Source organism: Phalacrocorax aristotelis, chromosome 3 (genome assembly GCF_949628215.1).
Source record: "Phalacrocorax aristotelis chromosome 3, bGulAri2.1, whole genome shotgun sequence".
Taxonomy (NCBI): domain Eukaryota; kingdom Metazoa; phylum Chordata; class Aves; order Suliformes; family Phalacrocoracidae; genus Phalacrocorax; species Phalacrocorax aristotelis.
This window is the reverse complement of record NC_134278.1, coordinates 100,642,940-100,664,240: the sequence shown is the minus strand read 5'-3', so window position 1 is coordinate 100,664,240 and position 21,301 is coordinate 100,642,940. Positions and strand designations below refer to the sequence as shown.

Genomic DNA, 21,301 nt, shown 5'->3' with positions numbered 1-21,301 from the left:
GGTTAGCTTCTGGCGGGCCTGCTTACAGCAAGGGTTTTGGCGTTGCTTCTATGTAAAAAAAATTTTTTTTTTAATTAAAAAAACAAACCAAAACAAAAAAGCAAACCGCAAACCCCCCAAATCCGGTAAGAGGGACTCTGGGGGATGACATGGTGCCTTGTACTTCGGTGCGGGCAGGAGCGGTCCCCTCTCCCCTCCCGGCGGCCTTGAGCGGCCGTTGGTCCCGCCGTGGCCTCGCGCGCCCCCGGCCCGCGGTGGGGGGGAGGGGGGAGGGAATCCCCCTCGCGCGCGCGGCGTGTCTTTTGTGTTTGTACACACGGCGCCGAGGGAGGGGGCGGGGCCGGGGGGCGGGGCCGCGCCTTCCCTCCATTGTGCTCCATTGGCGGGCGGGCGCGGCCGGGGCGGGGTGCGGCGGTTGGGGGCGGGCCCGAGCGCGGGGCCGGCCCTCCCGAGTCAGCCATCTTTCAATTGTGCTCCGAGCCGCCGCCAGCAGCAGCAGCAGCAGCTCCGGCTCCTCCTCGCTCCCGCCCTCCCGCCCTCCCTTCCTCCCTCCCGCACGGCAGCCGCGCTCGCCCAGCGGACGGGGTAAGTCTGGCGCCGCCGCCGCCGCCTCCCCCCCCCACCCCGCACCCCTCCACACACCCCACACCGGCGGCGACCCCATCCCCGACCCTCCCCGCAAACTTTTGTGGGGTTCGGGAGGGTGGCGGCGGCGGCAGCCCCGGGTCCCCTTCCACCGCGCCGCCTTCCCGGCGCAGCCGGAGCGGCTCCCTCCGCCCGGCACCCCCCGGACCCGCTTGGCGCCGTCGTTGCCCCCCTCGCCCCCGTTCTAGACCCCCACCGGCGGCTTCCCTGGCCCCTCGGCTGCCTCCCCGGCCAGGCATCCCCCCGGATCGGGGCTGGGAAGCGGCCGCAGAGCGGAGCCGCTCGCCAGCCCAGGGTAACTCTCCTGCCTTCCTTCCCCTGCTCCCCACAGTTGTTGCTCAGCTTCACCATCTTGTCTCTTTTCTCTGGTCACCGACCATATTTTTTTTCCTATTGCATAAAAAACAATAAAAAGGGAAAGAAATTCACCGAAGGAACGACCCAAACCCAAGGCAATTTTTGGTTTTCGAGTGCAAACTTTTCCGCTGCCTCCCCCTTCATCCGCACCCACATGGTTTGGAGTTCCTTGCGATTTTTTTGGCGTTATTTTTCGCAATTTATTTTTTCCTCCTTTGCGAAAGGACTAGGGCTGCATTTCGTGATTGTTTCCATTTTGTTCTGGGTCTGGGAGATGAGTTTGCCTGTGAGAGGCGCTTGGGAGCGAGGCGGCTTTGGGGAAGCAGTTACACAGAAAAAAGACGGCACCCAAAAAAACCGACACCCACCCACCCCCCCCACAAAAAAAAAAAAAGTTTGTTGCTTTCTCGCACTTTATCCGCACCCTTTCCTTTTCGCACGGTAAACGCCGGTTCGCCGGCGGCTGGCGGAGCGGCGGCGGCGGGGGCCGGGCAGCCCGGCAGGGGGACGGCGGGGGCCGCTCCTCCGCTCTCACCCGCACCCGGCTTTCGGAGGGGGTGTTTCTGAGGGTGGAAGGGGCGGGTGGGGTGCCGGCCCCCCCTTCCCGCCGGTGCTGGCCGGGCCGTATTTGCAAACACTCCGCAGGTGCCGGGCGGCCGGCGGGGGCAGGCGGCAGCCGCCTCTCCGCGCCGGGCTCCTCGCTCGCCGCCGCCTCGCTATTGAATTCCTGGGCAAAATAACTATTTTTTAAATATTAAACGTTTAATTTTTAATTTTTTTAATTAATTTCCCCCCCTCCCCTCCTTTCGGCGAAGGGAGGCGTTAGGCGGCCGCGGGCTCCGGGGGTAGCGGCTGGCCCGGCCGTTGAGCGGCCGCGGGTAGGGGCGCCTTGGGGGGGGCGGCGGGGCCGGGGGGCGGCGGGGCGCGGGGGGGAGGCACAGATACCGGCGGAACGTGGGCTGAGCGGGGCGGCCCCCCCGTCCCCCCTCTCCTCCCCTCTCTCCGCCCCTCCCTCCGCCCCTCCGGCAGGTGTAAGGCAGCGACGTCGGCAGGAGCATGGCCCGCACCAAGCAGACGGCCCGCAAGTCCACCGGCGGCAAGGCGCCCCGCAAGCAGCTGGCCACCAAAGCCGCCCGCAAGAGCGCGCCCTCTACTGGCGGGGTGAAGAAACCGCACCGCTACAGGTAACGGCAGCGCCGCGCGCAGGCCGCACCGGTGGGGCACTCTCCCCCCCCCCCGAAAAAAAACCCTCCCCCGGGGGGGGTTTCTTCCCTCACCCCCTCCCCGGGTCAGCACTGCCGCGGGGTGCGGGTGTCCGTCCGCCCCGCACCTGCCCTAAAAAGCATAAATACCCAGTGCAGGCATGAGCCCGGTGTTTACCCTTAGCCCCTCTCCGGGCTTTTCTGTCCTGGCCCCTAAAAAAAAAAAAAAAAAATTAAAAAAAATATCAACGCCCTCCTCTACAGTCAGTACGCCCCTGCGATTTTTTTTTTTAAATTTTTTTTTTTTTAAACTACTGCTTATTTCAGTGCTCGTGCAGGGCTGTGCCGCCGCGAAGTTTATTGTTACTGGCATATCTTAATTTAGTTGTAGGGTTTGATCCCCTCCTCGGCGGCGTCTGGGCTCCGATGGCCGCGCGGGGGAGGCGATCTGCCGCGAGAGGGCGCGACGTGTCCGCGGATGCAGCCGTGGGCTCGGCTGTCCCAAGCGCAGACGTTGGTGCGCGGGAGGGTATAGGCTGTAATGAGCAGTAGATCTTTTTGATAATCCTCTAATAATGCTGTTTTCCACCCCGGGGAATTCTTTGCTCACTCCAGAACGGTAACAGTCGTGCTTCAGCTTGGAGGAGGATCTTGGGCTAGGTGTATGTATTCCGTGGGGGAGAAAGTGGATTGGGAAGGAGAAGCGACTTTGAAATAGTGGACTTAATCTGAAAGACTGTTGCTGTAGGTGTGAGGTGGCATTAATAGTCCAGGAGACAGGTAATAATGCTGGAGTAGGAAAACACAAAGTTTCCGCAGAAACAAGTGTGGTATTAGTTTCACAGATGGACTTTGTGTCTGCAAAAGTACGTTGTTAATCTGAATTTGCCCTTCTGACACTGAAACGAATACAAGGAAATATGCTAGATGGTTTGTGCTGATAATACAACACAGAATATAAATTCTGTTAGTTCTGTGGGTTTTGGCAAGTGCCTGATGTCAGTAGGGAAGAAGAACCAGATTTCCCTTAAAATTGCGCCGGCTGTCAGGCTGACGTCTGGGGGGTACCTGTGGTACAGCCGCACGAGCTAACCTGTGGCAGCGTTGCGGTTCGCCACGTCGGCAGCGAGGTGCGTTAGCGTCGGTTAGCTAACGTGTGCGGTCGCCTCGTCTCTGAGCCGCGTCAGGGCCTGGCGCGTCTGCCCGAGGGATCCCTGCTGAGGCCGGTGGGACTTTGCGCAGGTCAGTGGTGAAAAGCCGGTGACCTTTTGCTGGTGAAACTGGTTTTGTATTGTAAATGCTGGGACTCCTCTAGTGAAAACAGAGCGTGTGTGGTGCTTAGTTTAGATAATGAACCCATATTTTTAAGGTGATACAGAATGTTCTAAATACTAATTATGTATTTATTTAATTTTTAAAGGCCGGGTACTGTGGCTCTCCGTGAAATCAGACGCTATCAAAAGTCTACTGAACTTTTGATCCGCAAACTTCCCTTCCAGCGTCTGGTGCGCGAAATTGCTCAGGACTTCAAGACAGATCTGCGCTTCCAGAGCGCTGCCATCGGTGCTTTGCAGGTGAGCCTTAATGAGGGGAGCGCCTGCTCTGGGGGGTTCCTGGACGGGGAAGGCTGCCTGTCAGCAGGCAGGGGCCGGTGCTGTCACAGCGACACACACACACACACATACACATACATACATACATACATATATATACACACACACACAGGCTCCCTGCCCCAAGCCCCCCAAAACCTGGAGGCTGGAGGTACAGGAGGGCCCCGCCTCCCACCCCCATTGGCCAGGCTGTTTCTAGGGTGAGGCTCGGCTCCACCTGATTGGAGAGCTGCTGCAGTGGGCGTGGCCCCTCCTGGGGGGGGGCCTAGTGTGAGGGGATGTGCTCCCCAGCCTTGCCTTGCTCAGAGGGGGATCTGCTGATACCCTGCTATACCATAGGCTAAAACAACGCAGTGACAGGTCTGCAGCTCCTTACAAAAGATATTAAGGGGGGTGGGGGGGCGGGGTTGAGAGGGGGTTTCCTTTTTTTTTGGTTTGTTCTTGTTGATTGGCTATCTCTTTCTTAACAGCCCCCACCCCTCAAGTAGTTGCACTTGACAGAACAGCGCATCTTATTAAGACACTGAAGATAAATGTTTCCTCTATCCTCGAGCTTTGTTAGAGGCTTTGCCTTTGAAAGCTGTGCAGTCTGAAAGCATTGTCGTGTAAAGCTTGGTCTAGTGTGTCCAAATGGAGGGCTTGATATCCTCATATGCAGTTTAAAGAAATACAGCTCAATAAACCACATCTAAACATGGTTGGGGAAAAAAGTGCTTTTGTATCATGTGCTTGATGCTAAACACGTAATTTTTTTTCAATAGATTAGTTAAATAACTTATTTAGAGTATACTGATTAGAGTATACTGAGGGTGAAATGCCGATCGTTCTTTGTGCCCCAAATTCCTGCATCAAAGTTAGGTCCCCTCCAAGACTCTGTCCTTGTTGGGGGAACGTTTCCCTCTCATGACATAAATACACTCCTGATTAAAGACAGGTCTTTACTGTTCTTCTAGCTATTGAAAGATTGTTCCAGAACCTATCTGCAGTTGGAGAATATCTGACATGTAGGCAAAATTGAGTTTTTCTGGCTAATGACTTGCACTTGATAAGGGCCAAAATGTATGCCATGAGATGCTATAGACTTGAGCACATGCCTAGCTTCAAAAGGGGACTGTATGCATTTGCGAAGTTGCTGAAATTTTGCTTTTAGTTGTTCTGTCCTCACTGCTCTGAGTGAATGTGGTAGTTTGTAAATCCTGAGGTTTATCAGTGTATCTTTTTTTTATCAGGAACTGCTTATTAAAATTCAGTCAGTAGTTAATACGTTTTCAGAAGGCTGTTTTGCATTAAGGTGTTGTTGGTATAGAACTTGTCCATGTACTATTCCTAGTGCTTCCTGCATGTTTGAAAAACAACAACAAAAATAGCCACACCAAGAAAAAACAAACTCAAACCAAAAAAACCCACCAAACAAACCCCAGTCTCCATTAACGCCTTTAGTACCATGTTGTTCATGCTAGCATGGCTTATTCAGTGAAGTGTCTTAACTTTTCATGTAGTGATTTAGCAAAACTGTGTTAGGGGAACTTATGGATAACAGTCCTCACCTGCTGTAGTAAATAGTTTTTGTATTAAGTGCTCTACGTTTTTAAGCAGGAACTTTGAACTTAGTTGATTTTGTGGTTCCTGGTAAGAAAATGGTTCACGCAAGCTGTTCTCTTGCATGTATTCTAGAATGGTGGACCTTGACTCCCTTTCTGTAAGCAAGCCCCATCATTCCTGCCTTCTCACCCCAACCGTGTGCTGTGTCCTGGTCTGATGTTGGCATGCCCAGGTGCTTCCTAGGAGGTTGTTAGGTGTTAGAATTTTGTATCAACCCAAAAATGTGCCAATGGTTACCATAGCTGTGCTGGGCTTAATAGCAGCTGACTTAACATGAGCCAGAAACTCATGAAATTGGGTCCAACGCAATATCTGTCTAGCCCAGAATCCTCCCTGCAGTGGTTCACTAACAGAAAATCCTGTGGTCAGGGTTGTGGTTTTCCCAGGACAGGGCTTGTCCTTTGCTCTCCCAAGTGCCAATGCCGTGATTCTTACAGGTGTGAGGTGAGAACCTTCTGTGACTGTGGGGCCTGTGGTGTGTGCCCCAAATAGACGGGGGTTGGTTAGGCAGGAAGAAAGTGTAGGAACAGGACAAGTGCCTGATGGTAATTCTCAGACTGCTGTCCTGGTTTTTGTGATTCAAGCAGTTCCCGAGTCAAAGGTGGTGTCTTATACCTAATAATTCTCAGTACCTTTTTTTTTCTGCTAATTTTTGACTTTGGAATGAAGCCACCTCTTCAGTATCCTGTGGCAAGGAGCCGCATGCTCGAACTGCGTGTAGTGAAGGAATACCTGCTCCTCTTCTCCTTAACACTTGCCAATTTCACTTGATGCTTAATAGCTCTTACTCTGGAAGAGGCAGCAGGCAAGTCATTCAAATAGTGTAACAGAAGTTCCTAAACAAACTAACCTTCGGATAAGATAACCCCTTATCTTGTGATAGTCCTGCCAGAACATTGGTTCAATTGTGTTCTGGAGGATGTCTTCACCGAATGGCAACAGTGTGCAACTTTGACATAGAATGTTATTTGGTGGTTTATAAGAAAATGGAGGCTTTTATTTTTTGAGAATCTAAAACTTTTGCTGTTTGCAGGTAATAAAGATAGAAGCCTGAACTTAATGCCACGTTATATTGTACTTTGAATCATTATTATTTCTTTCCTAGTGCTCAGAGACTGAAAGTGCTCTTAACTCTTCTCTTCTTCACTAGGAGGCAAGTGAAGCCTACTTGGTTGGCCTGTTTGAAGATACCAACCTGTGTGCTATCCATGCCAAACGTGTCACAATCATGCCAAAAGATATCCAGCTAGCACGCCGCATACGTGGAGAGCGTGCCTAAACTTCACTATGATGGGTTTGTCATTCTCGAAGCAAAATCTTCTTCCTGTTATTGGTAGTAATGAACGTTAGATATTTTTTCCATGGGGTTAAAAGGTACCTAAGTATATGGTTGCAAATGGAAAAATAGGGGACAGAATTGGGTATTTGCAAGTTTTTTTTCCATTTTCATTTGTGTGTGGATTTTTAATATAAACGAGGGGACATAAAACATGAATGCGGTCAAAAAATGTTTCAGTGAACAAGTTTCAACAATTCAACTTTATAAAAAAAAAAGAAAGAAACCTGTCAAATTTTTCTGGACAATGCCAGCATTTGGATTTTTTTAAACAAGTAAATTTCTTATCAATGGCAACTAAATGGTGTTTGTAGCATTTTTATCATACAGTAGATTCCATCCATTCACTATACTTTTCTAACTGAGTTGTCCTACATGCAAGTACATGTTTTTAATGTTGTCTGTCTTCTGTGCTGTTCCTGTAAGTTTGCTATTAAAATACATTAAATGATGCCTGGTTTTAGTCTTGATTTTTAAATATTACAAGTGGGTCGTATTTGATTTAAAAAATACACCAGCCTTCCCTTTTTATCTTCAATATGTGACCTAAACAGAGCAGATCTAGGAAACAAACCCTGGGGATACTACCTTGGCTGAAGTAGTGTATATGTGAGGGTTTTTAAGAGTGTAAAATTTCTGTCCATTCCATGTGAAAGCGAGTTTGGTGAGTATGTTACTGGGTAGAGTCTGGAGCTGGACTGAGCTCGCTAACTAAGCTGTAGTGCGAAGAAACAGCAGTTCTGTTGCTGTTTAGGTTCCTTTTTACTTGACTTAATGCTGAATTTGGAAGCATTTCTGATTTTTGTGGTTTCTTAGTATGGTATAAGTGGTGGGGTGTGGTGGTTTGGGGTTTTCTTTTTGGTGTATTTTGGGGGTTGTGTTCCCCCCACCCTCCCCAACCCTTTTGCATTCTATCTGGTTTCTTGGTTTGTAGGTGTTCACTTTTTGGTTGACTACCTTTGTTTCAGTCACACCCTCTAGCATGTTTGAGAGCTTAGTCTACATGTGATCAGTTTCAGTTTGTACACTCTAGTCAAAAAGACTGTTATACTACTTTTGTTACAGTACTTCATAGAAGCAGTACTTAAGACAGGAACACATGTTTGAAATGTACTGGTTTTTTTTTATATTCCCCACCCAGTTGACGATGAAAGCTCCTTTGAAAAAAATTACTGCTAAAATGATGTTCTTTAAAAACTTCATCTTAATTTTTTTCACCTGAAACTTGGTTAAGGATTCTGATGGACCAGTCTGGAAATGAGCTATGTGGTATACTTTTTGATAGCTCTTGCAGATAATGGAATGAGTTACAGGAGAAAATAATGCAGGCAGTGAGGATTTCCCATCTATGCTAAGACCCCTACAGAGCTTATTTGCTGCTAACTTCTTTTGAGAGGTACTGAGTGAGCTCTAAACACATGAGTGAATTTGAAGATTTCCAAAGAGCATTAATAGAGATATATTATCTGCTTTGGTATCTTGAGCAGAGAACCAAAAATTATAGAGCAAATCACATTATTCATAACTTGCTCGGCTTTAGTAATGAATGCTGTCTGCCAGGGTTGTGCAGAGTAAAGTCTATTTAAATGGAGTAGCTTGTCACAGACAAAACTAATGCTGGGCAAAATGTGATCACATCCTTTTGATGCCAAGCAGTTCATAGCAATCAACTAAAAATTAAGGAAGACTTGTTCTGGAGCATCCCAAACAACAGAAATATAAAAGGTGAGCAACTGAGACTTAGCTGATTTGAATTGTCACTTCTCTCTACTTGATAACTTGCTGTAAATGCATTTCAATATAATCAACTACTTGTTTTGCCCTGTACTTCAGAATTCTGTTTTGGTCAACATCAGTAAACAACGCTGCAACCACCTATGCAAAAAGGTAAATAGGCTGACTTTTTTTTTTAACAACCTGGAACTGAACTATTGATAAAGGAACTGAATTTTTTCTTTCTTAGGTACATTAGAAAACCAAATCTAGAGAGTTTGGTACTCAAATACCAAGTTCTTTCTTTTAAAAGAGAATTGGGGTGAGGAATACCATGTCAATGCAGTTAAACTGTTCAAGGCAGAAGAATTCGTAATGGAAGATGAAGGGATCAGGAGTCTATGCAGCTGACAACACGTAAGCCTGCAGTGCTACACCTACAGTTTAGGGATAAGATTTTGTCTCTGAGAGTGTTGGTTATGACGGTTGTGGTCCTAGAGACACCACGTCAGTCATTAGAGATTAGCTGTCTATGTCTGTATTGATACAGAAGGCTGTCTTGTTTTTATTCCTGAGGAATCTTAGGGCACCACTGCTCTGCTCCTCACTTGGTTTCTCAAGTATGATGGATTTTCATTAACATATTTCCACTGTATTGCCGAACAAATTACTTAATCTGTAGCTTTCTCACCCCCTGTCCTCCGTACACTATATTTTTGTCTTTAATGTGCAGCAGCATGAAAGTAAAAGTAATTAAATTATCAGCTTTCAATAAGAACTTTCCTTTTCAAATGGTCAATGCTGAGAGTTTGGTTATTTGGGGTTATATGTTTTCCAGCAGATTCATAGAAGCTATCTGTCATAAGTATTGTTGACACAACTCATCAAGAGTTCACAGTTCACTTGTACCTGGGAGTCTCTCAAATACATGCTCTGCAATGCAGAAAGAACAAAACATAATGATGGGGATTGGTGTTAATAACAAAAGCTGAGGAGGAGGCGGAACAAGACTGTCTACAGTCCCTGTTTAACCAACTTTTTTCCGTGTGTCGTACCATTCGTAAAAAAGCGTTTTTGGAAAGTGGCAGCGGGCCAGGAGGACTACGTAACGCTCGAGGTCCATGGTTAGGGCACGTGTGGATTGTTAGGCAAGGTAGGATAAGCATGTTATTTAGTGTGAAGTTTTAAGCTGCTGATGTTGTGATGCTGGTGCTCTCTTCCTTCGGTCACTTTGGGATTACAGGTTCATGCTCTCTGGGCTGAAGAAGAGTGGGGCACAAAATGGTTCTGATCCAGTTATGTGCCATGGCGTGGTTTAAAAATAACTGAAGAATGGAGTTTTGATCAATGCAATTTCCCCATTTCACATGTTGACGTGTCCGTCGTGCTGTTTGGAGTGAGCGATAGCTGCTGGTGGCCCTGCTAGCTGTCTGCATATGCACGTTTGGGCATCACCTAAAAAGTAGTTGTCCAAAGCCTGCAGGCGTCTACCAGATAGGTATTGCAGCTTGTCTTCTTACTCTCCGTTGCCTGGGTTGCTTCATCTGGAGCTGACAGGTGGGAAATGAGTCACACGGGGAGTTAGCTGACCTACAGGATGATAATCCACTAAAACATTTTATTGCTCTTGGGTATCCTAAATGTTCTTTTCATAAAACAAGGGGTGGGCCTCTAGGCGCTGTATATGCCTGCTTGTTGGGTGAGATAATTTTTGAGGAAACCATTGACAAAAAAATGGATTTGAAATAACTTAAGGGTTTGGACACTTCCTCAGCTAGTTTTGCAAGCACAGCTTAAAGTCTTACAAGATTCTTAGTATCTATAGTTTCCGTGTGTCAAAGAAACTGTAATTAAAAATGTCAATTCCTATTAACTTGTGGTGTTTGTGAGTTGCGGGGAAAGGGAATACCATCAAACTTGAATGTGGGCTAATTTAACAGTGACAGAAAAAAATCTGCTTAAGTCACACACGCTGCATTATCTGCAAAAAATTACAGTTTACATACAAGAGAGATGTAATACTGATTTAAAGCATTCTTGTTCTGTGGAAGACGTGGCTTCAGGTTCCTCTTTCACATTAAAAAAAAAAAAAAAAAAAAGTAGACCGAACTTCAGTTCCTAGAATAGGTTACTTTTTTTTTTTCCTTTTTTTTTCCCTTCTTCCCCTCCCCATAGCAATTCTGCTATTTCCTGGGCAATACAGATGCAGCTGAGATTTTGAATACTAGAAACAAGTTGTGGTCATGTGGACATCCTCCTGGGGAGGAGTTTAACTGTACTGGGTGGAGGGATGGACGTGACGTGGCTCCTTACTTGTTAGTGACAAACATACTCAAAGGTTGAACATCTGTTAAGGCATATCCGCATTTCCATTTCTGAATTATTTTGTGAAGGCCTTTGTAACGTGTATGTGATAAGCTGGTTTTTAGGTCTTTGTTTTACACTTATATGTTAACAGCTGTACTTGCTGTTTTCTCAGAATAAATACAAAACTTTGGGTTTTTTCTTAAGGTGGATGCTTAGTATTAGCAACACAAAAAGTAAGCTTGCCTACTGGAGCCAAAAATGAAAAGTACTGGGAAATAACCTCAGCCTTGAGATCACTCTCTCTTGTATGGCTGTATCAAATTCAACAGGTAGTTGAGAGCTTGATTAACATGGAGCTTAAACCCAGCATTTTGGATTTTGTCTAGAAGAGTAACTTGCTGAATATAAAGTAACTAATATTGGCCTACCTATGTTTAAGTGATGCATCGCGGAGCTGGGTTCATCCAGCCCTTTATCCCATCTGGCAGTAGCTATTAGGTGATGCCGCTGGCCAGGGACCAGATTCATTAATGGTGGCTCTGTGGCAGGTTGTAGCACCTACTTGAAATTAATGCCATCTTGTTCAGGAAGGGGAGTAAGTGCAACTATTTCTGTTAAAATAACTGCTCACTAACAGTCCCTTACACTGGTGGATTTTTGGGATGTGTTTTATAACTTGAGATTACTGTCCCAGGACATGCATTCTTGCCCTCTGACTGTCATGGGGTTTTGTAACCACTTAGTGATTTGAAACCGCTTTTTGAATACACTGAAACCAGTGGGTCTCACACACACAACATTTCCTGTGCCATCGTTTTTGGCCAATTAGCCAAATAATTTCACTCTGCATATCTGCTTCATCTGAAGCCATAGAGCAGGCAAGAGAGTAGGACTAATCATTTCCCTAGTAGTGCACGGTTTAGGTTCAGTTTTGTAATATGTTTAATCGAAACTTCTGCCTGGGCTACTGTTCTAATACCAGCTTTTCCTGCCATGCTTGCCACTTTTGAGACTTTCTGATGGGTTACTTCAGGTTATCTGCCAGACCTTAATTTTGAATTAAAGGTTTAATGAAGTAGAGGCAGTTTTCAGATCAAAGGTATCGATTGCATTGTTTACTGCAATTTTGTTTCTTACTGTAGCAAACACACACATGCAACTTTTCTTGGTCTTCGTAATGAGTTAAAAACACTTTTCATGTAACTTGGCTTCAAAGGCTTGAATTCAGAGGAGGAATTCTAGTGTCAAGGAAATTTTTCCCCGGGTCCAGATCACCCTGTTAATACTGGGGAGCTGTTTGCTCAGCTCTTACTTGTGTATTATTCTCATCACCATGTATAATGAATCATCCTCAGTGACGAGATTTTTTTGCACTAAGTGGATGTTGCAGACTTGTTTATGGCAGGTTTGCGTACAAACAGACAAGTATTTTGCTGAACAAAAAGCCACTGTTGATGACTCTTTTTTTTTTAATCTGAGGAGGCTTTGTTATCCTCTGACCTGGATAACACGATATCAAAAAAACTAGCTCAGTGTGTGAAAAACACTACATCTGTCAATAGCAGAATCATAAAAGGGCCCATTAAAACTGCATAGGCTGATCTGCTTAATGTAAGCTACTGAGTTTCATCAGATAGTACCTAACCCATCTAATAATGTCTTTTTGAATTTAAAACATGATGTTTAGCAGTGCATGTAGCAGAGGCTAAAGACTTGTTATAAAAGACAGTGAGTGCACCAAAAGTATCTCTAGGGAATGTGAAGGGACTCTGGTTTCTGTCTGGGAGAGCTACACTCACATAGTTGATTAAGGCAAGAAATCGCTCTCAAAAAAACCTGACAAACTATAAGAATATTACTTTTTACATATGTTTTGGAAGGGTGCCTCAGCATGGCACGATTCCTCTTTTGAGGGTTATATTTCAAGCAGCGATTGCCTGGTTCGGGGAGCAGAACCCCCCTTATTGCCTACTTTCATATTGTAGGACAGCTATTACTCAAAATGCATCCCTCCCCTGCTACCTGGTTGAGAATAAAGTAATTTGGGCCAGAAGAGTTCTGGTGTATGGCCAAGTATCTACTCCAGATGAGACGAGCTGGTGACGTTTCAGGGGCTACGAATGGAGAAGTAGGGTCAAGGAGGGATGTGCAGGTAAGAATGTGTCTTCTCTTGCCCTTGTAGCTGATTTTCTCACTTCTCGCTGGACAGAAGTTGTCACCTATTTCAGACGGACTTTCTGCACAGGAAGTTGTTTTCTGGGTGTTGTCCCAGAGGCAGCTGTTATGTCTGGGGCTTTTTTCTGATCTTTACCACCCCTTCTCATCTTCCTGACCTATGCATGGGAATTTTAATACAATTTAAAATAATAACAACCAAAAAAACCCAACAACAATAAATCTGATCCTTGTAGGAGGTAGGTACCACCTTTTCTTTATCTAAGAATTTTCTGTGTATGACTGGCAGTGATGGAATACTTCTGAGTAAGTGGGGAAGGACAGCATGAATTGTAGCTGTAAGTGTGAGGGGCTTTTAGGTCGCTTCCTGCCTGTCATCGCTGGGAATATTACCTGTTACATGACGACAACTGAATAAATATAGAAGAAATTATTTATTTAAAATTAAGAGTATTGCCTAATTGTGAGAAATGGCTGCAAAATGCTGAGGCTTAGGAATGCTCTCAGTTGCAGCACGCCTAGACAAAAGCTTTCTCCTTTTTCCTTGATGGTGATGCTTACTGTCCCTTTGCAACAGTAACACTGAAGATCCAGGCACTTGGGTAAAATCCCCCAAAAGATGAGGTTGGGGTCAAAGCCAGGTACTGTGTGTGCTCTCCAAGTCAGTGTCATAGTCACTCTTGAGTGGGAAATAAGCCTAGATTTCTGTCCATCTCTCTTGATAAAACACATTTGTAAGCTTACATGTAGCTTGCAGTTTGAGATGTGAGCACGTATTTTCTGCTGTATTGTCCCCTGCCAACAGCATCCCCCTCATCTCCTCATGTGGGCACACCATTACACGCAGCAGGATCTTGAACAGCAGGAGTGCTTTGTTACTAGAAGCTCCTATGAAGTCAGTAAGATTTAAAAAAAAAAAAAAAAAAAAAAGAAAAGCCTGGAAAAGAAAAACAACCCCGTCCCTACAGCTCTGGAAACCACTTGTGTCTCCTGCCGGTGTTAGGACTGAGTGTTCTTGTCCCCCTACCTTGACAAGAGCCTATCCTTGCCACCTCATTGCACTATGTTTGCATTCATGTAGATGCTGTTTCATAGAAGTGTCCCAAGTAAAACCCGATTGGACTGGAAAACATCTATTGCATGTACATCCTGCAGCGACTGCAAGCTAATTTCATATGCCTCAGTGATAAATGTTAACCCTTGGTTTTGCCTGCGCCACTGTTTGCTCATGACTAATTAGGACAGGTGATCCCCTCTCCTGCCAACCGAGATTTGTGGGAGACTTTGCAAGTTCAACTACTTTTGAGTTTTCCTTAGTGTCTGTTTAAGTTGGTGAGGTGCATAATTACCTTCTCTGCTTTTACCTTGTGGATGGACTGCTTTGAGGAGAGGACAGGCTGAGATGATGTAGCAGTCATTGGGTGAGAAATGCTCCATTCCTTCCCCTGTACTGGAGGAGGAAGGCTGAAGAAATGATATTTACAGTCCTGCTCAGGCCTCCTCTCTAAATGCATCATTGCCTGGCAGCTGAGACCTTTTCAAGCAGCCTGTGGGTGGGAAGTCTGCCAGGTGAACACATGGGCATGGATGCTGGCCATAAGCAGTACGAGCATGAACTGTGGATGGCAGGATGGGCGTCCCAGCTAGGCGCATCCCCAGGACCAGTTACTGCTGAGGAGCTGTGCGTCCCTACATCTAAAGGCTGGAGTGACTTCAAATAGTCTCCATGCCTGCTAATTCAGGGCATGGGAGAGTTGCCAGGCTGAGGCATGCATCACCCTGAGACCTCAGCTTTCAGCTTAGCCATGGAGCAGGTAGGGAATTGACAGGAGTGATGCAGGCTTCCTTGTGCTGGCTTTCCGATGTGCTTTGCCCAGAGGGGCTGCCTCCACAGGCGAGTGGATGACGGCTGTTCCTTTGTGCCTCCTTTCATCTGCAGCCCTCTGAGGCTGCGGGCATGGGCCAGAGAAGATGCGTCAAGGAAGGTGGACATCTACAGCCGGGCTGGCCTGGTGCATGGGCAGGCATATGGAGCCCAGGGGTGCTGATGCCCAGCACTACTCTCCCAGGAGGACAGGGTGAAAACTGGGACTTCACCAGCCAGACATGAGTGATGGGGGAAGTCCAGGGTGTTGGTTTGAGGGATACTGCCATGGATGCATGTGCTGTTGTCCAGGAGATAACTGGCACAGTTGAGGCTGGCTGTGCCAGCAGGGCTTTGCCGTATTCCCAGAGCATGATCTGGGCTGTGGTTAGCAGTGCTAACTCTCGTAGTAGTTGCTGAACTGACGCCAGGGAGTTGTGCCTTGCTGCTGACTTGACCTGGGACTGGGCTGGGAGCTCAGGTGTCTGCTGAGACACACAGCACCAACCAAGGGAAAGCGCTACATGATGTGTGGACCTGTAATAGTTGTTGGCTCCCTCCAGCCCCTCTTCTTCAGGTCTATGTGTGCAAAAAATCAGCAAAAGCATTTTTCTTTGCCTGAGTTGTTGAGGAAGAGGGATGCATTTTCTTATGATAAATGAGGGGTAGGTATTTTTGGAGTCACCTCCATCCCCATGACAAAGGCCTCCTTCTTCCCTTCCATTCCCCGGTACGTGAAATGCTTTAAACTGATGTGTACTTGCCCTTGTTTTAAGTTATGGAGCCAGTTCCTTGATATAACCACCAGATACACTGTGTAGCTCAGACCTAGTGAAGTTAGGAGATGTTTTCTGTCTGATGTCAGCTTGAAGCCTCACAGACACTGAATCCCTCTAGAGGAGGGCACATCTGTTCAGGAATCTGATCTCATTTCTGCTTTATAGATTCTCCAACTAAATGGACCATTTGCTTTCATGAAAGTAATTGCTTTGAATGCTGTGGAAAAAAGAAGCCAAAGCCACAGACAGTATCTAACCTCGCCAGTGTTTATTCAATAAATTAATAAAATAAACACTAATAGGGTAGCATTCGAGTTCACAACAGCGCAGTAATCTATTCTGAAGCCGTGGTGGCTATTGCTAGCAGAGCGCACCACACAGCAGCCGCTATCTGTAATGTAAAAAATCTGGCTATGGGCACAGATAGCAGTTATAGTGCACCCACGAGCATCGTGGAGCCGGGGCGTAACAGCTCCATAGAAACACATCTGTTCCCTGCCACACTGACAAGGGGCTGCTGTGGTTCCACTCCCTGCTGCTGATGGCACTGAATTCGTCCCCCTGGTCTGAGTTACCTGAACTACAGGAGAGCCTGTAAAAGACAATGCTAATACTGGGGGGCTGTTGACCTTGGCATCTTGTTGCTGAAGCTGCTCTGACCTCCCTCCCGCCCGGCTGTTGTGCAGGCACGGCACATGCTCCTGGCATGGAAACCAGCGGTCTTGTGTCCCTGAATATGGGGAAATCTGGGGCACTCCGCCTCTGTCCCAGGCTCCGTGCCAATATGACTTGTGTGCTCTTTCTACAAATAAGAAAGGCATAATTACATTTTTGTTATAAACCTTCTTCTTCCCTTCCCTGCTACATCGCCCTGCCTCTCTCTGCCACACCTGTAGCCTTACTGCTCCCTACCCACCATAAAACAGAGACACTGCTGCACACCCTGTCTGAAAGGAGCAGCGGGTACGTCTTTCTCCTTGCCCAGACTCCCTCACCTCCCTCTCCTGCCACCGCACCCACCCAGTTTCTGACCTTTTGTGTGGCAGGGAAGATACAGCTTGTTTCTGCAGGTACCACAGCTGCTGCAGCAACTTGTCTGGCTAAGGCTGTGTCAGCTAAAGCTGGCAGCAGCCTTCCCTCATAGTATTTGATTCCCCTCACCTCCTGACTTTGGTATGAGGTTGGGCAGATGCTTTTTATATATTTTAAATAATAATATACATTATTTACTATATTATATTAAATAATAAATACAAAGCACACATTATATAAATATATTAATAATATTTTATTGTAAAGATATTGTTAGCAATATATTATTTTTATATAATTATATATGCATATAGAATATATGCTATAATATATTGTTATTTAAGTGTATGAGGTTGGGCAGATGCTTTCAATATGCTTAAATAATATATTCTTTTTAATAAATATATATTTAAGCATATTAAAAAACATCTGCTCAACCTCTTACCAAAGTCGCAAGGTGAGAGGAATCGCATACTATGATGGAAGGCTGCTGCTAGCTTTATATCTGGGGGTTTTTTTCCCTGGAGGGCTGGTAAAGTTAGGTTGCCTAAGGTTTACTTGTTAATGTTGCCTTTTCTGTATTGTTTTTAAGAAGAAGCAAAAGTTAAGTGGATTATTCAAAAAGAAGAGACATTTTTGCAGATGTACAGCTATTAAAATGGCACTAACAAAACCATGGAGCTCATCACTATTGCCCAGGCCACAGCCACCAGGGGCCAGCCCAGGCACTTTCTTTAGGTTGTGTGACATGCTGCAGCGCCGAGAACTGTGGTTTCTCTCCCTCTCATGCATGTACCTGCTCTCTCCTGCCCTCTCCTCACCTCCTCCAGGAGCCCCTTTGCAGTTTTGCGGCAGATGCAACACAGTCCTAGTGATGACGATGTCTTTCTTGCCTATCTATCTTTCATTAGACACTAGAAGGCTCATTTTGTTTCTCTGACGGCCTGCCACCCTGAAGAGATTCCAGCACATGCTCTGCAAAGCAGCTCAGGGCCAAGGTGTGTGCCTCTGGTTCCAGCTTGCAGAGGCGATGTGCAAGGGAGCTGAGGAATGGGCTACGGTAAAGCCAGTGACAGGGCAAGCGTCCAATTTCAGCAGCCTCCTGTGTTGAGCTGGTGTCGTGCAAAGATGTGGTTTTTCCTCATGCCAGCAAAGGTCTTGTTGGGTGGTTATGGTTTTTACTGCCAGATGGGTGAACATGGCTCCGGTTGGGGACCAGAAAAGCTGCCTGTGCTTTCTTCTTCTAGCTTGAGGACTATGCATATCCATCCCCAGGGTGGAGACTGTGCATGTAGATGTTATATCTCCCTCTGACTCCATGTCCCTACCGCATACATGTGAGGGGAAGGCAGTGCTGTTAATCTGTTAGCCCTGTGCAAAGGGTCTTTGTCACATGAAAAATGGTTAAAATTGGTAGGAAAAAAGTGTTTTAGTTCTGGGCTTCCAGAAAAGTGCAACACCAAGCTAAAATGACCTTCTCAATACCTGACCAGTGGAGGAGCCTCATCCCTAGCCAGTCTAGTCTGGCTAAGGTATGCTAAGGTGGTACCAGTAAAAACTAGAGGTCACCCTTGATGTAAGATGTGTGTGCCGGCTGTGAGGTCCAGCTGAATGTGGTCCTGTCCCTGCCTTGCTGAGAGCCTGTCTGCAGTCAGCTTTGCCCCAGGGCTCCAGGGTCACAGCAAATGGTCCCCTAACCCTCCAGGGCCCACCCAGCTGCCCTCTCACTAAGCACCTGGGCGATGGCTGCTCCTGCAGGGAACTGCCAGTGGCGGTCTCGCGCCTGCAACTACTGCAGATGACCGAGGCAAGTCCACCTGTGGTTTGCACTGTGTCAAAATGTCACCTACTGAGTACTGGGAAATAGTGTGGGAGGGATGGCACAGACCACGTTTGTGATTCCTGAGCTCCAAAATCCTGTTTCACATCAGTGTTCCTCATTTTTCTTTATACCTCGTTCCCCACCACATCCACACTGTTCTTCTTCCTGCAAACAGCTTAGGCAGGCTCTGCCAAGAGTGAGAAATATTGGATGCTGTCTGGAGCTTGCTTTAAGCAAGGTAAAGAGAGAGCAGACAAGGTCCGAAGTAAGCTGTTTGACACTATGTAGAACTGCCTTTATTTAGCACCATGGTGCTACTGTCATCCTCAGGATGTAGCCTGGCACAAATTGCTTCTCCTGTTGGTTTAATTACAATACATTGGTCCTGAGATGATGATGCTGCTTTTAATATTGTGAAGATTCACACAGTACCTGCTGCTAGATCCCATGGGTGCTGGTTGCTGCTGGACCACAGTGCCAAACCTCAGCTCCCCGGTGAAACTTAGTAAGATACTGAGTTACAGCTTTGGTGTGAAGGCAGTAAAATTAAACAAGACTCTACCCAATAGTACTTATGCAATGCCAAGGTTGTGACTAGTGTTTCACAGGTTGAGGAGGAGCCTGTTGGAAGCATTTTTGTATCAAATAAACCCAGAACCAAGTACAATAAACCACAGGGTGGAGCAGAAGTGTGGCAGAGATGCAAAGAAGCAGAAGATGAGAACTGGGGAAGAGCTGCACTGAGATGCAGTCAGCGGCAAGGAGGCAGACACCCAAATTCCCTGTGAGCCTGGGAGCAGGTTTTCTTTTCCTTGTCTTGGCCTGTGAATTACTTTCTCAACAGCTTTGAGCAACTTACATCAGTTCTGGACTTCCCTTTTCTCTCCTAAAAACAGGGTTACTGCTTTTATTCCTTTGCAATGGTGCTGGGAGGACTGTTACCATTTGCAACACGCTCCATATAGCCACGAACCACTATGTGAGATTTACCCTGGAGATGAGGGGTTTAGCCCCCAAAACTCACCCTCCTCCTATTACAGGTCCTCTGAAAGCTGGAAAAGATGCTCCCCTGCTGGCAGAGCAAGAATTCAGGTGGGGCCGCAGGGGGGGTCTCTCCTGGGCAGCTTGGAGAGTACACTCTTGCTGATGGAAACCTACTTTCAGCAACGTTGTTGAACACCCTGCTGTGCTAAATGCTAGCCTAGATGTTAATACTGATATTACACATTGCTGAACAGATTCAAACAGTGGGAAATACACCCACCTTATTTAAAGGCAGCTAAATATGTGCACTTTATTTAATAAAGTGTCATAAAGCATTTTTGGCATTACACCTGTCCTTGGTGCCAACAGTGTTGGCTCCTGTGTCTCTGTTGGTTACAGGGCTCCGTAGTGCCCACGTCAGAAGCCAAATTTTGGGTTTTTTATGAGGAACCAACATCTTTGGCTGAGGATTTTGGCTCCACTTTGTGAGTGCAATCAACCAGTGACGGTTGAAGATTATGACATTAAAAATATATTTTTTAACTACAGTTAATTGATTCTCATGGGAAATTAGCATGCAATGGGCCATTAACTCTCTATTTATCTTTGCTAATCGACATCAGCACTGCTGTCTGTTACTGTGTCTCTGCTGTGACTGGTGAATCTCCTCATACCTCAGTGGTGCTGGGCTTTGATTTTGGAAGAGAGAGGTTAACCCCAGCTGAGGCCGGCAGCAGCCACCCAGCTCTGCAGATGCAGTTGGAAGACAAACGCTGCTGGATGGTTTTAAGTTATTCTGTGGATGCCCCGCTGTACCCTCCACCCCTATATTTCTTACTACTTCTTTCCTTTTCCTGCCCCACTGCAGCTCCGTCTGGGAAGCCAGAGCCACGTGCGTGTCTCCAGGCTATACATCAAAACTAGGATTTCTGTGACCGTGGCTCTGCAATAAACAAGGAGAGCATGTCCCTGCTTGACTGGTAGGTTAAGCAGATGTTCGGTATCTAGGCCTCATTTCAGGCAGGCAGAAAAGGAAAGGAAGAGGAGGATGATTTTCCTCTTCTCCCAAACAGCCAATGATGCCCTTGCAAACCTGCGTTTGCAACGCCAGCCTGCAAATTCAGCGTTAACAGCTGTTCTTGAGCTGCTGGCTGGATTGCAGGAATGCTACCTACCAGGATATTTGAGCGTGTGTGGAGCTGGCTCCAGCTGCAGAGATGGAAAGGGCTAAAAGGATGTTTTAAAGCCAGTGAAGAAATACTGAAAGAATATGCTGGAAGCTTGGGGGTTATTGGGCTGTGTCACATCCTGGCTGACCGCTTTAACTCTCCTTCGAGCTAGTCTCCTTTATTTCTTACAGTAGCAGGTCAATTTTTCATAACTTCCCTGGCTGAAAGGCGTCTTATTATCTGTTGTTGTTGTTATTAATCTCCAAGGTTACATAGCATCTCTGTGGTAGAAATGCAACCCTAAGAGCGAGCTGAGCCATCTTGGCTCTTGGTCCCATTTTCGCATCCATCCAGACACCTTTGCCCTCACGCACAGGCACCAACAATGGGGAAATGTCCCATTGACAGAGGGATTTCATAAGTGTTATTAATATAACAGGGTTTTATAGGCACAAAGCAAGAGCTAATTAATGTGTTAGTGTGCTCTAGTTAATTGGGGAGACTATAATTACCACCCTACCTGGGCTGGACACAGTTAAGATGATGTGGCTTGCTCTGTTTCATCTGAGGGGTGAGGAGCAGAGCAGGAAGTTCCCAGCCCTGTGCTCCAGCTAAGAGGTCAGCCTTCCCCTTGCCAGGTTAATCACACCACCGCCTTCATCTATGTTGTTAAAATAGCCCCTCACATTCCTATTTAAGCT

General features: G+C 46.6%; 1 protein-coding gene across 1 annotated transcript; it reads left to right on the top strand.

The window, feature by feature from the left end:
• The first annotated feature begins 429 nt into the window (after nucleotides 1–429).
• On the top strand, nucleotides 430–7,207 carry H3-3A (H3.3 histone A). The gene is made up of 4 exons (XM_075088746.1): nucleotides 430–585; nucleotides 2,032–2,186; nucleotides 3,625–3,778; nucleotides 6,570–7,207. The coding sequence occupies exons 2-4, from the start codon at nucleotides 2,059–2,061 to the stop codon at nucleotides 6,696–6,698; spliced, it is 411 nt and encodes a 136-aa protein (XP_074944847.1). The 5' UTR covers nucleotides 430–585; nucleotides 2,032–2,058; the 3' UTR covers nucleotides 6,699–7,207.
• Nucleotides 7,208–21,301: the final 14,094 nt, after the last annotated feature.

Bases quoted from the DNA above. Each gene is read 5' to 3' on its own strand.
- H3-3A (XM_075088746.1), top strand. From the start codon at position 2,059: ATGGCCCGCACCAAGCAGACGGCCCGCAAGTCCACCGGCGGCAAGGCG. The intron at 2,187-3,624 runs GTAACGGCAGCG...TAATTTTTAAAG, and splicing joins AAGAAACCGCACCGCTACAG to GCCGGGTACTGTGGCTCTCC. The intron at 3,779-6,569 runs GTGAGCCTTAAT...CTTCTTCACTAG, and splicing joins CTGCCATCGGTGCTTTGCAG to GAGGCAAGTGAAGCCTACTT.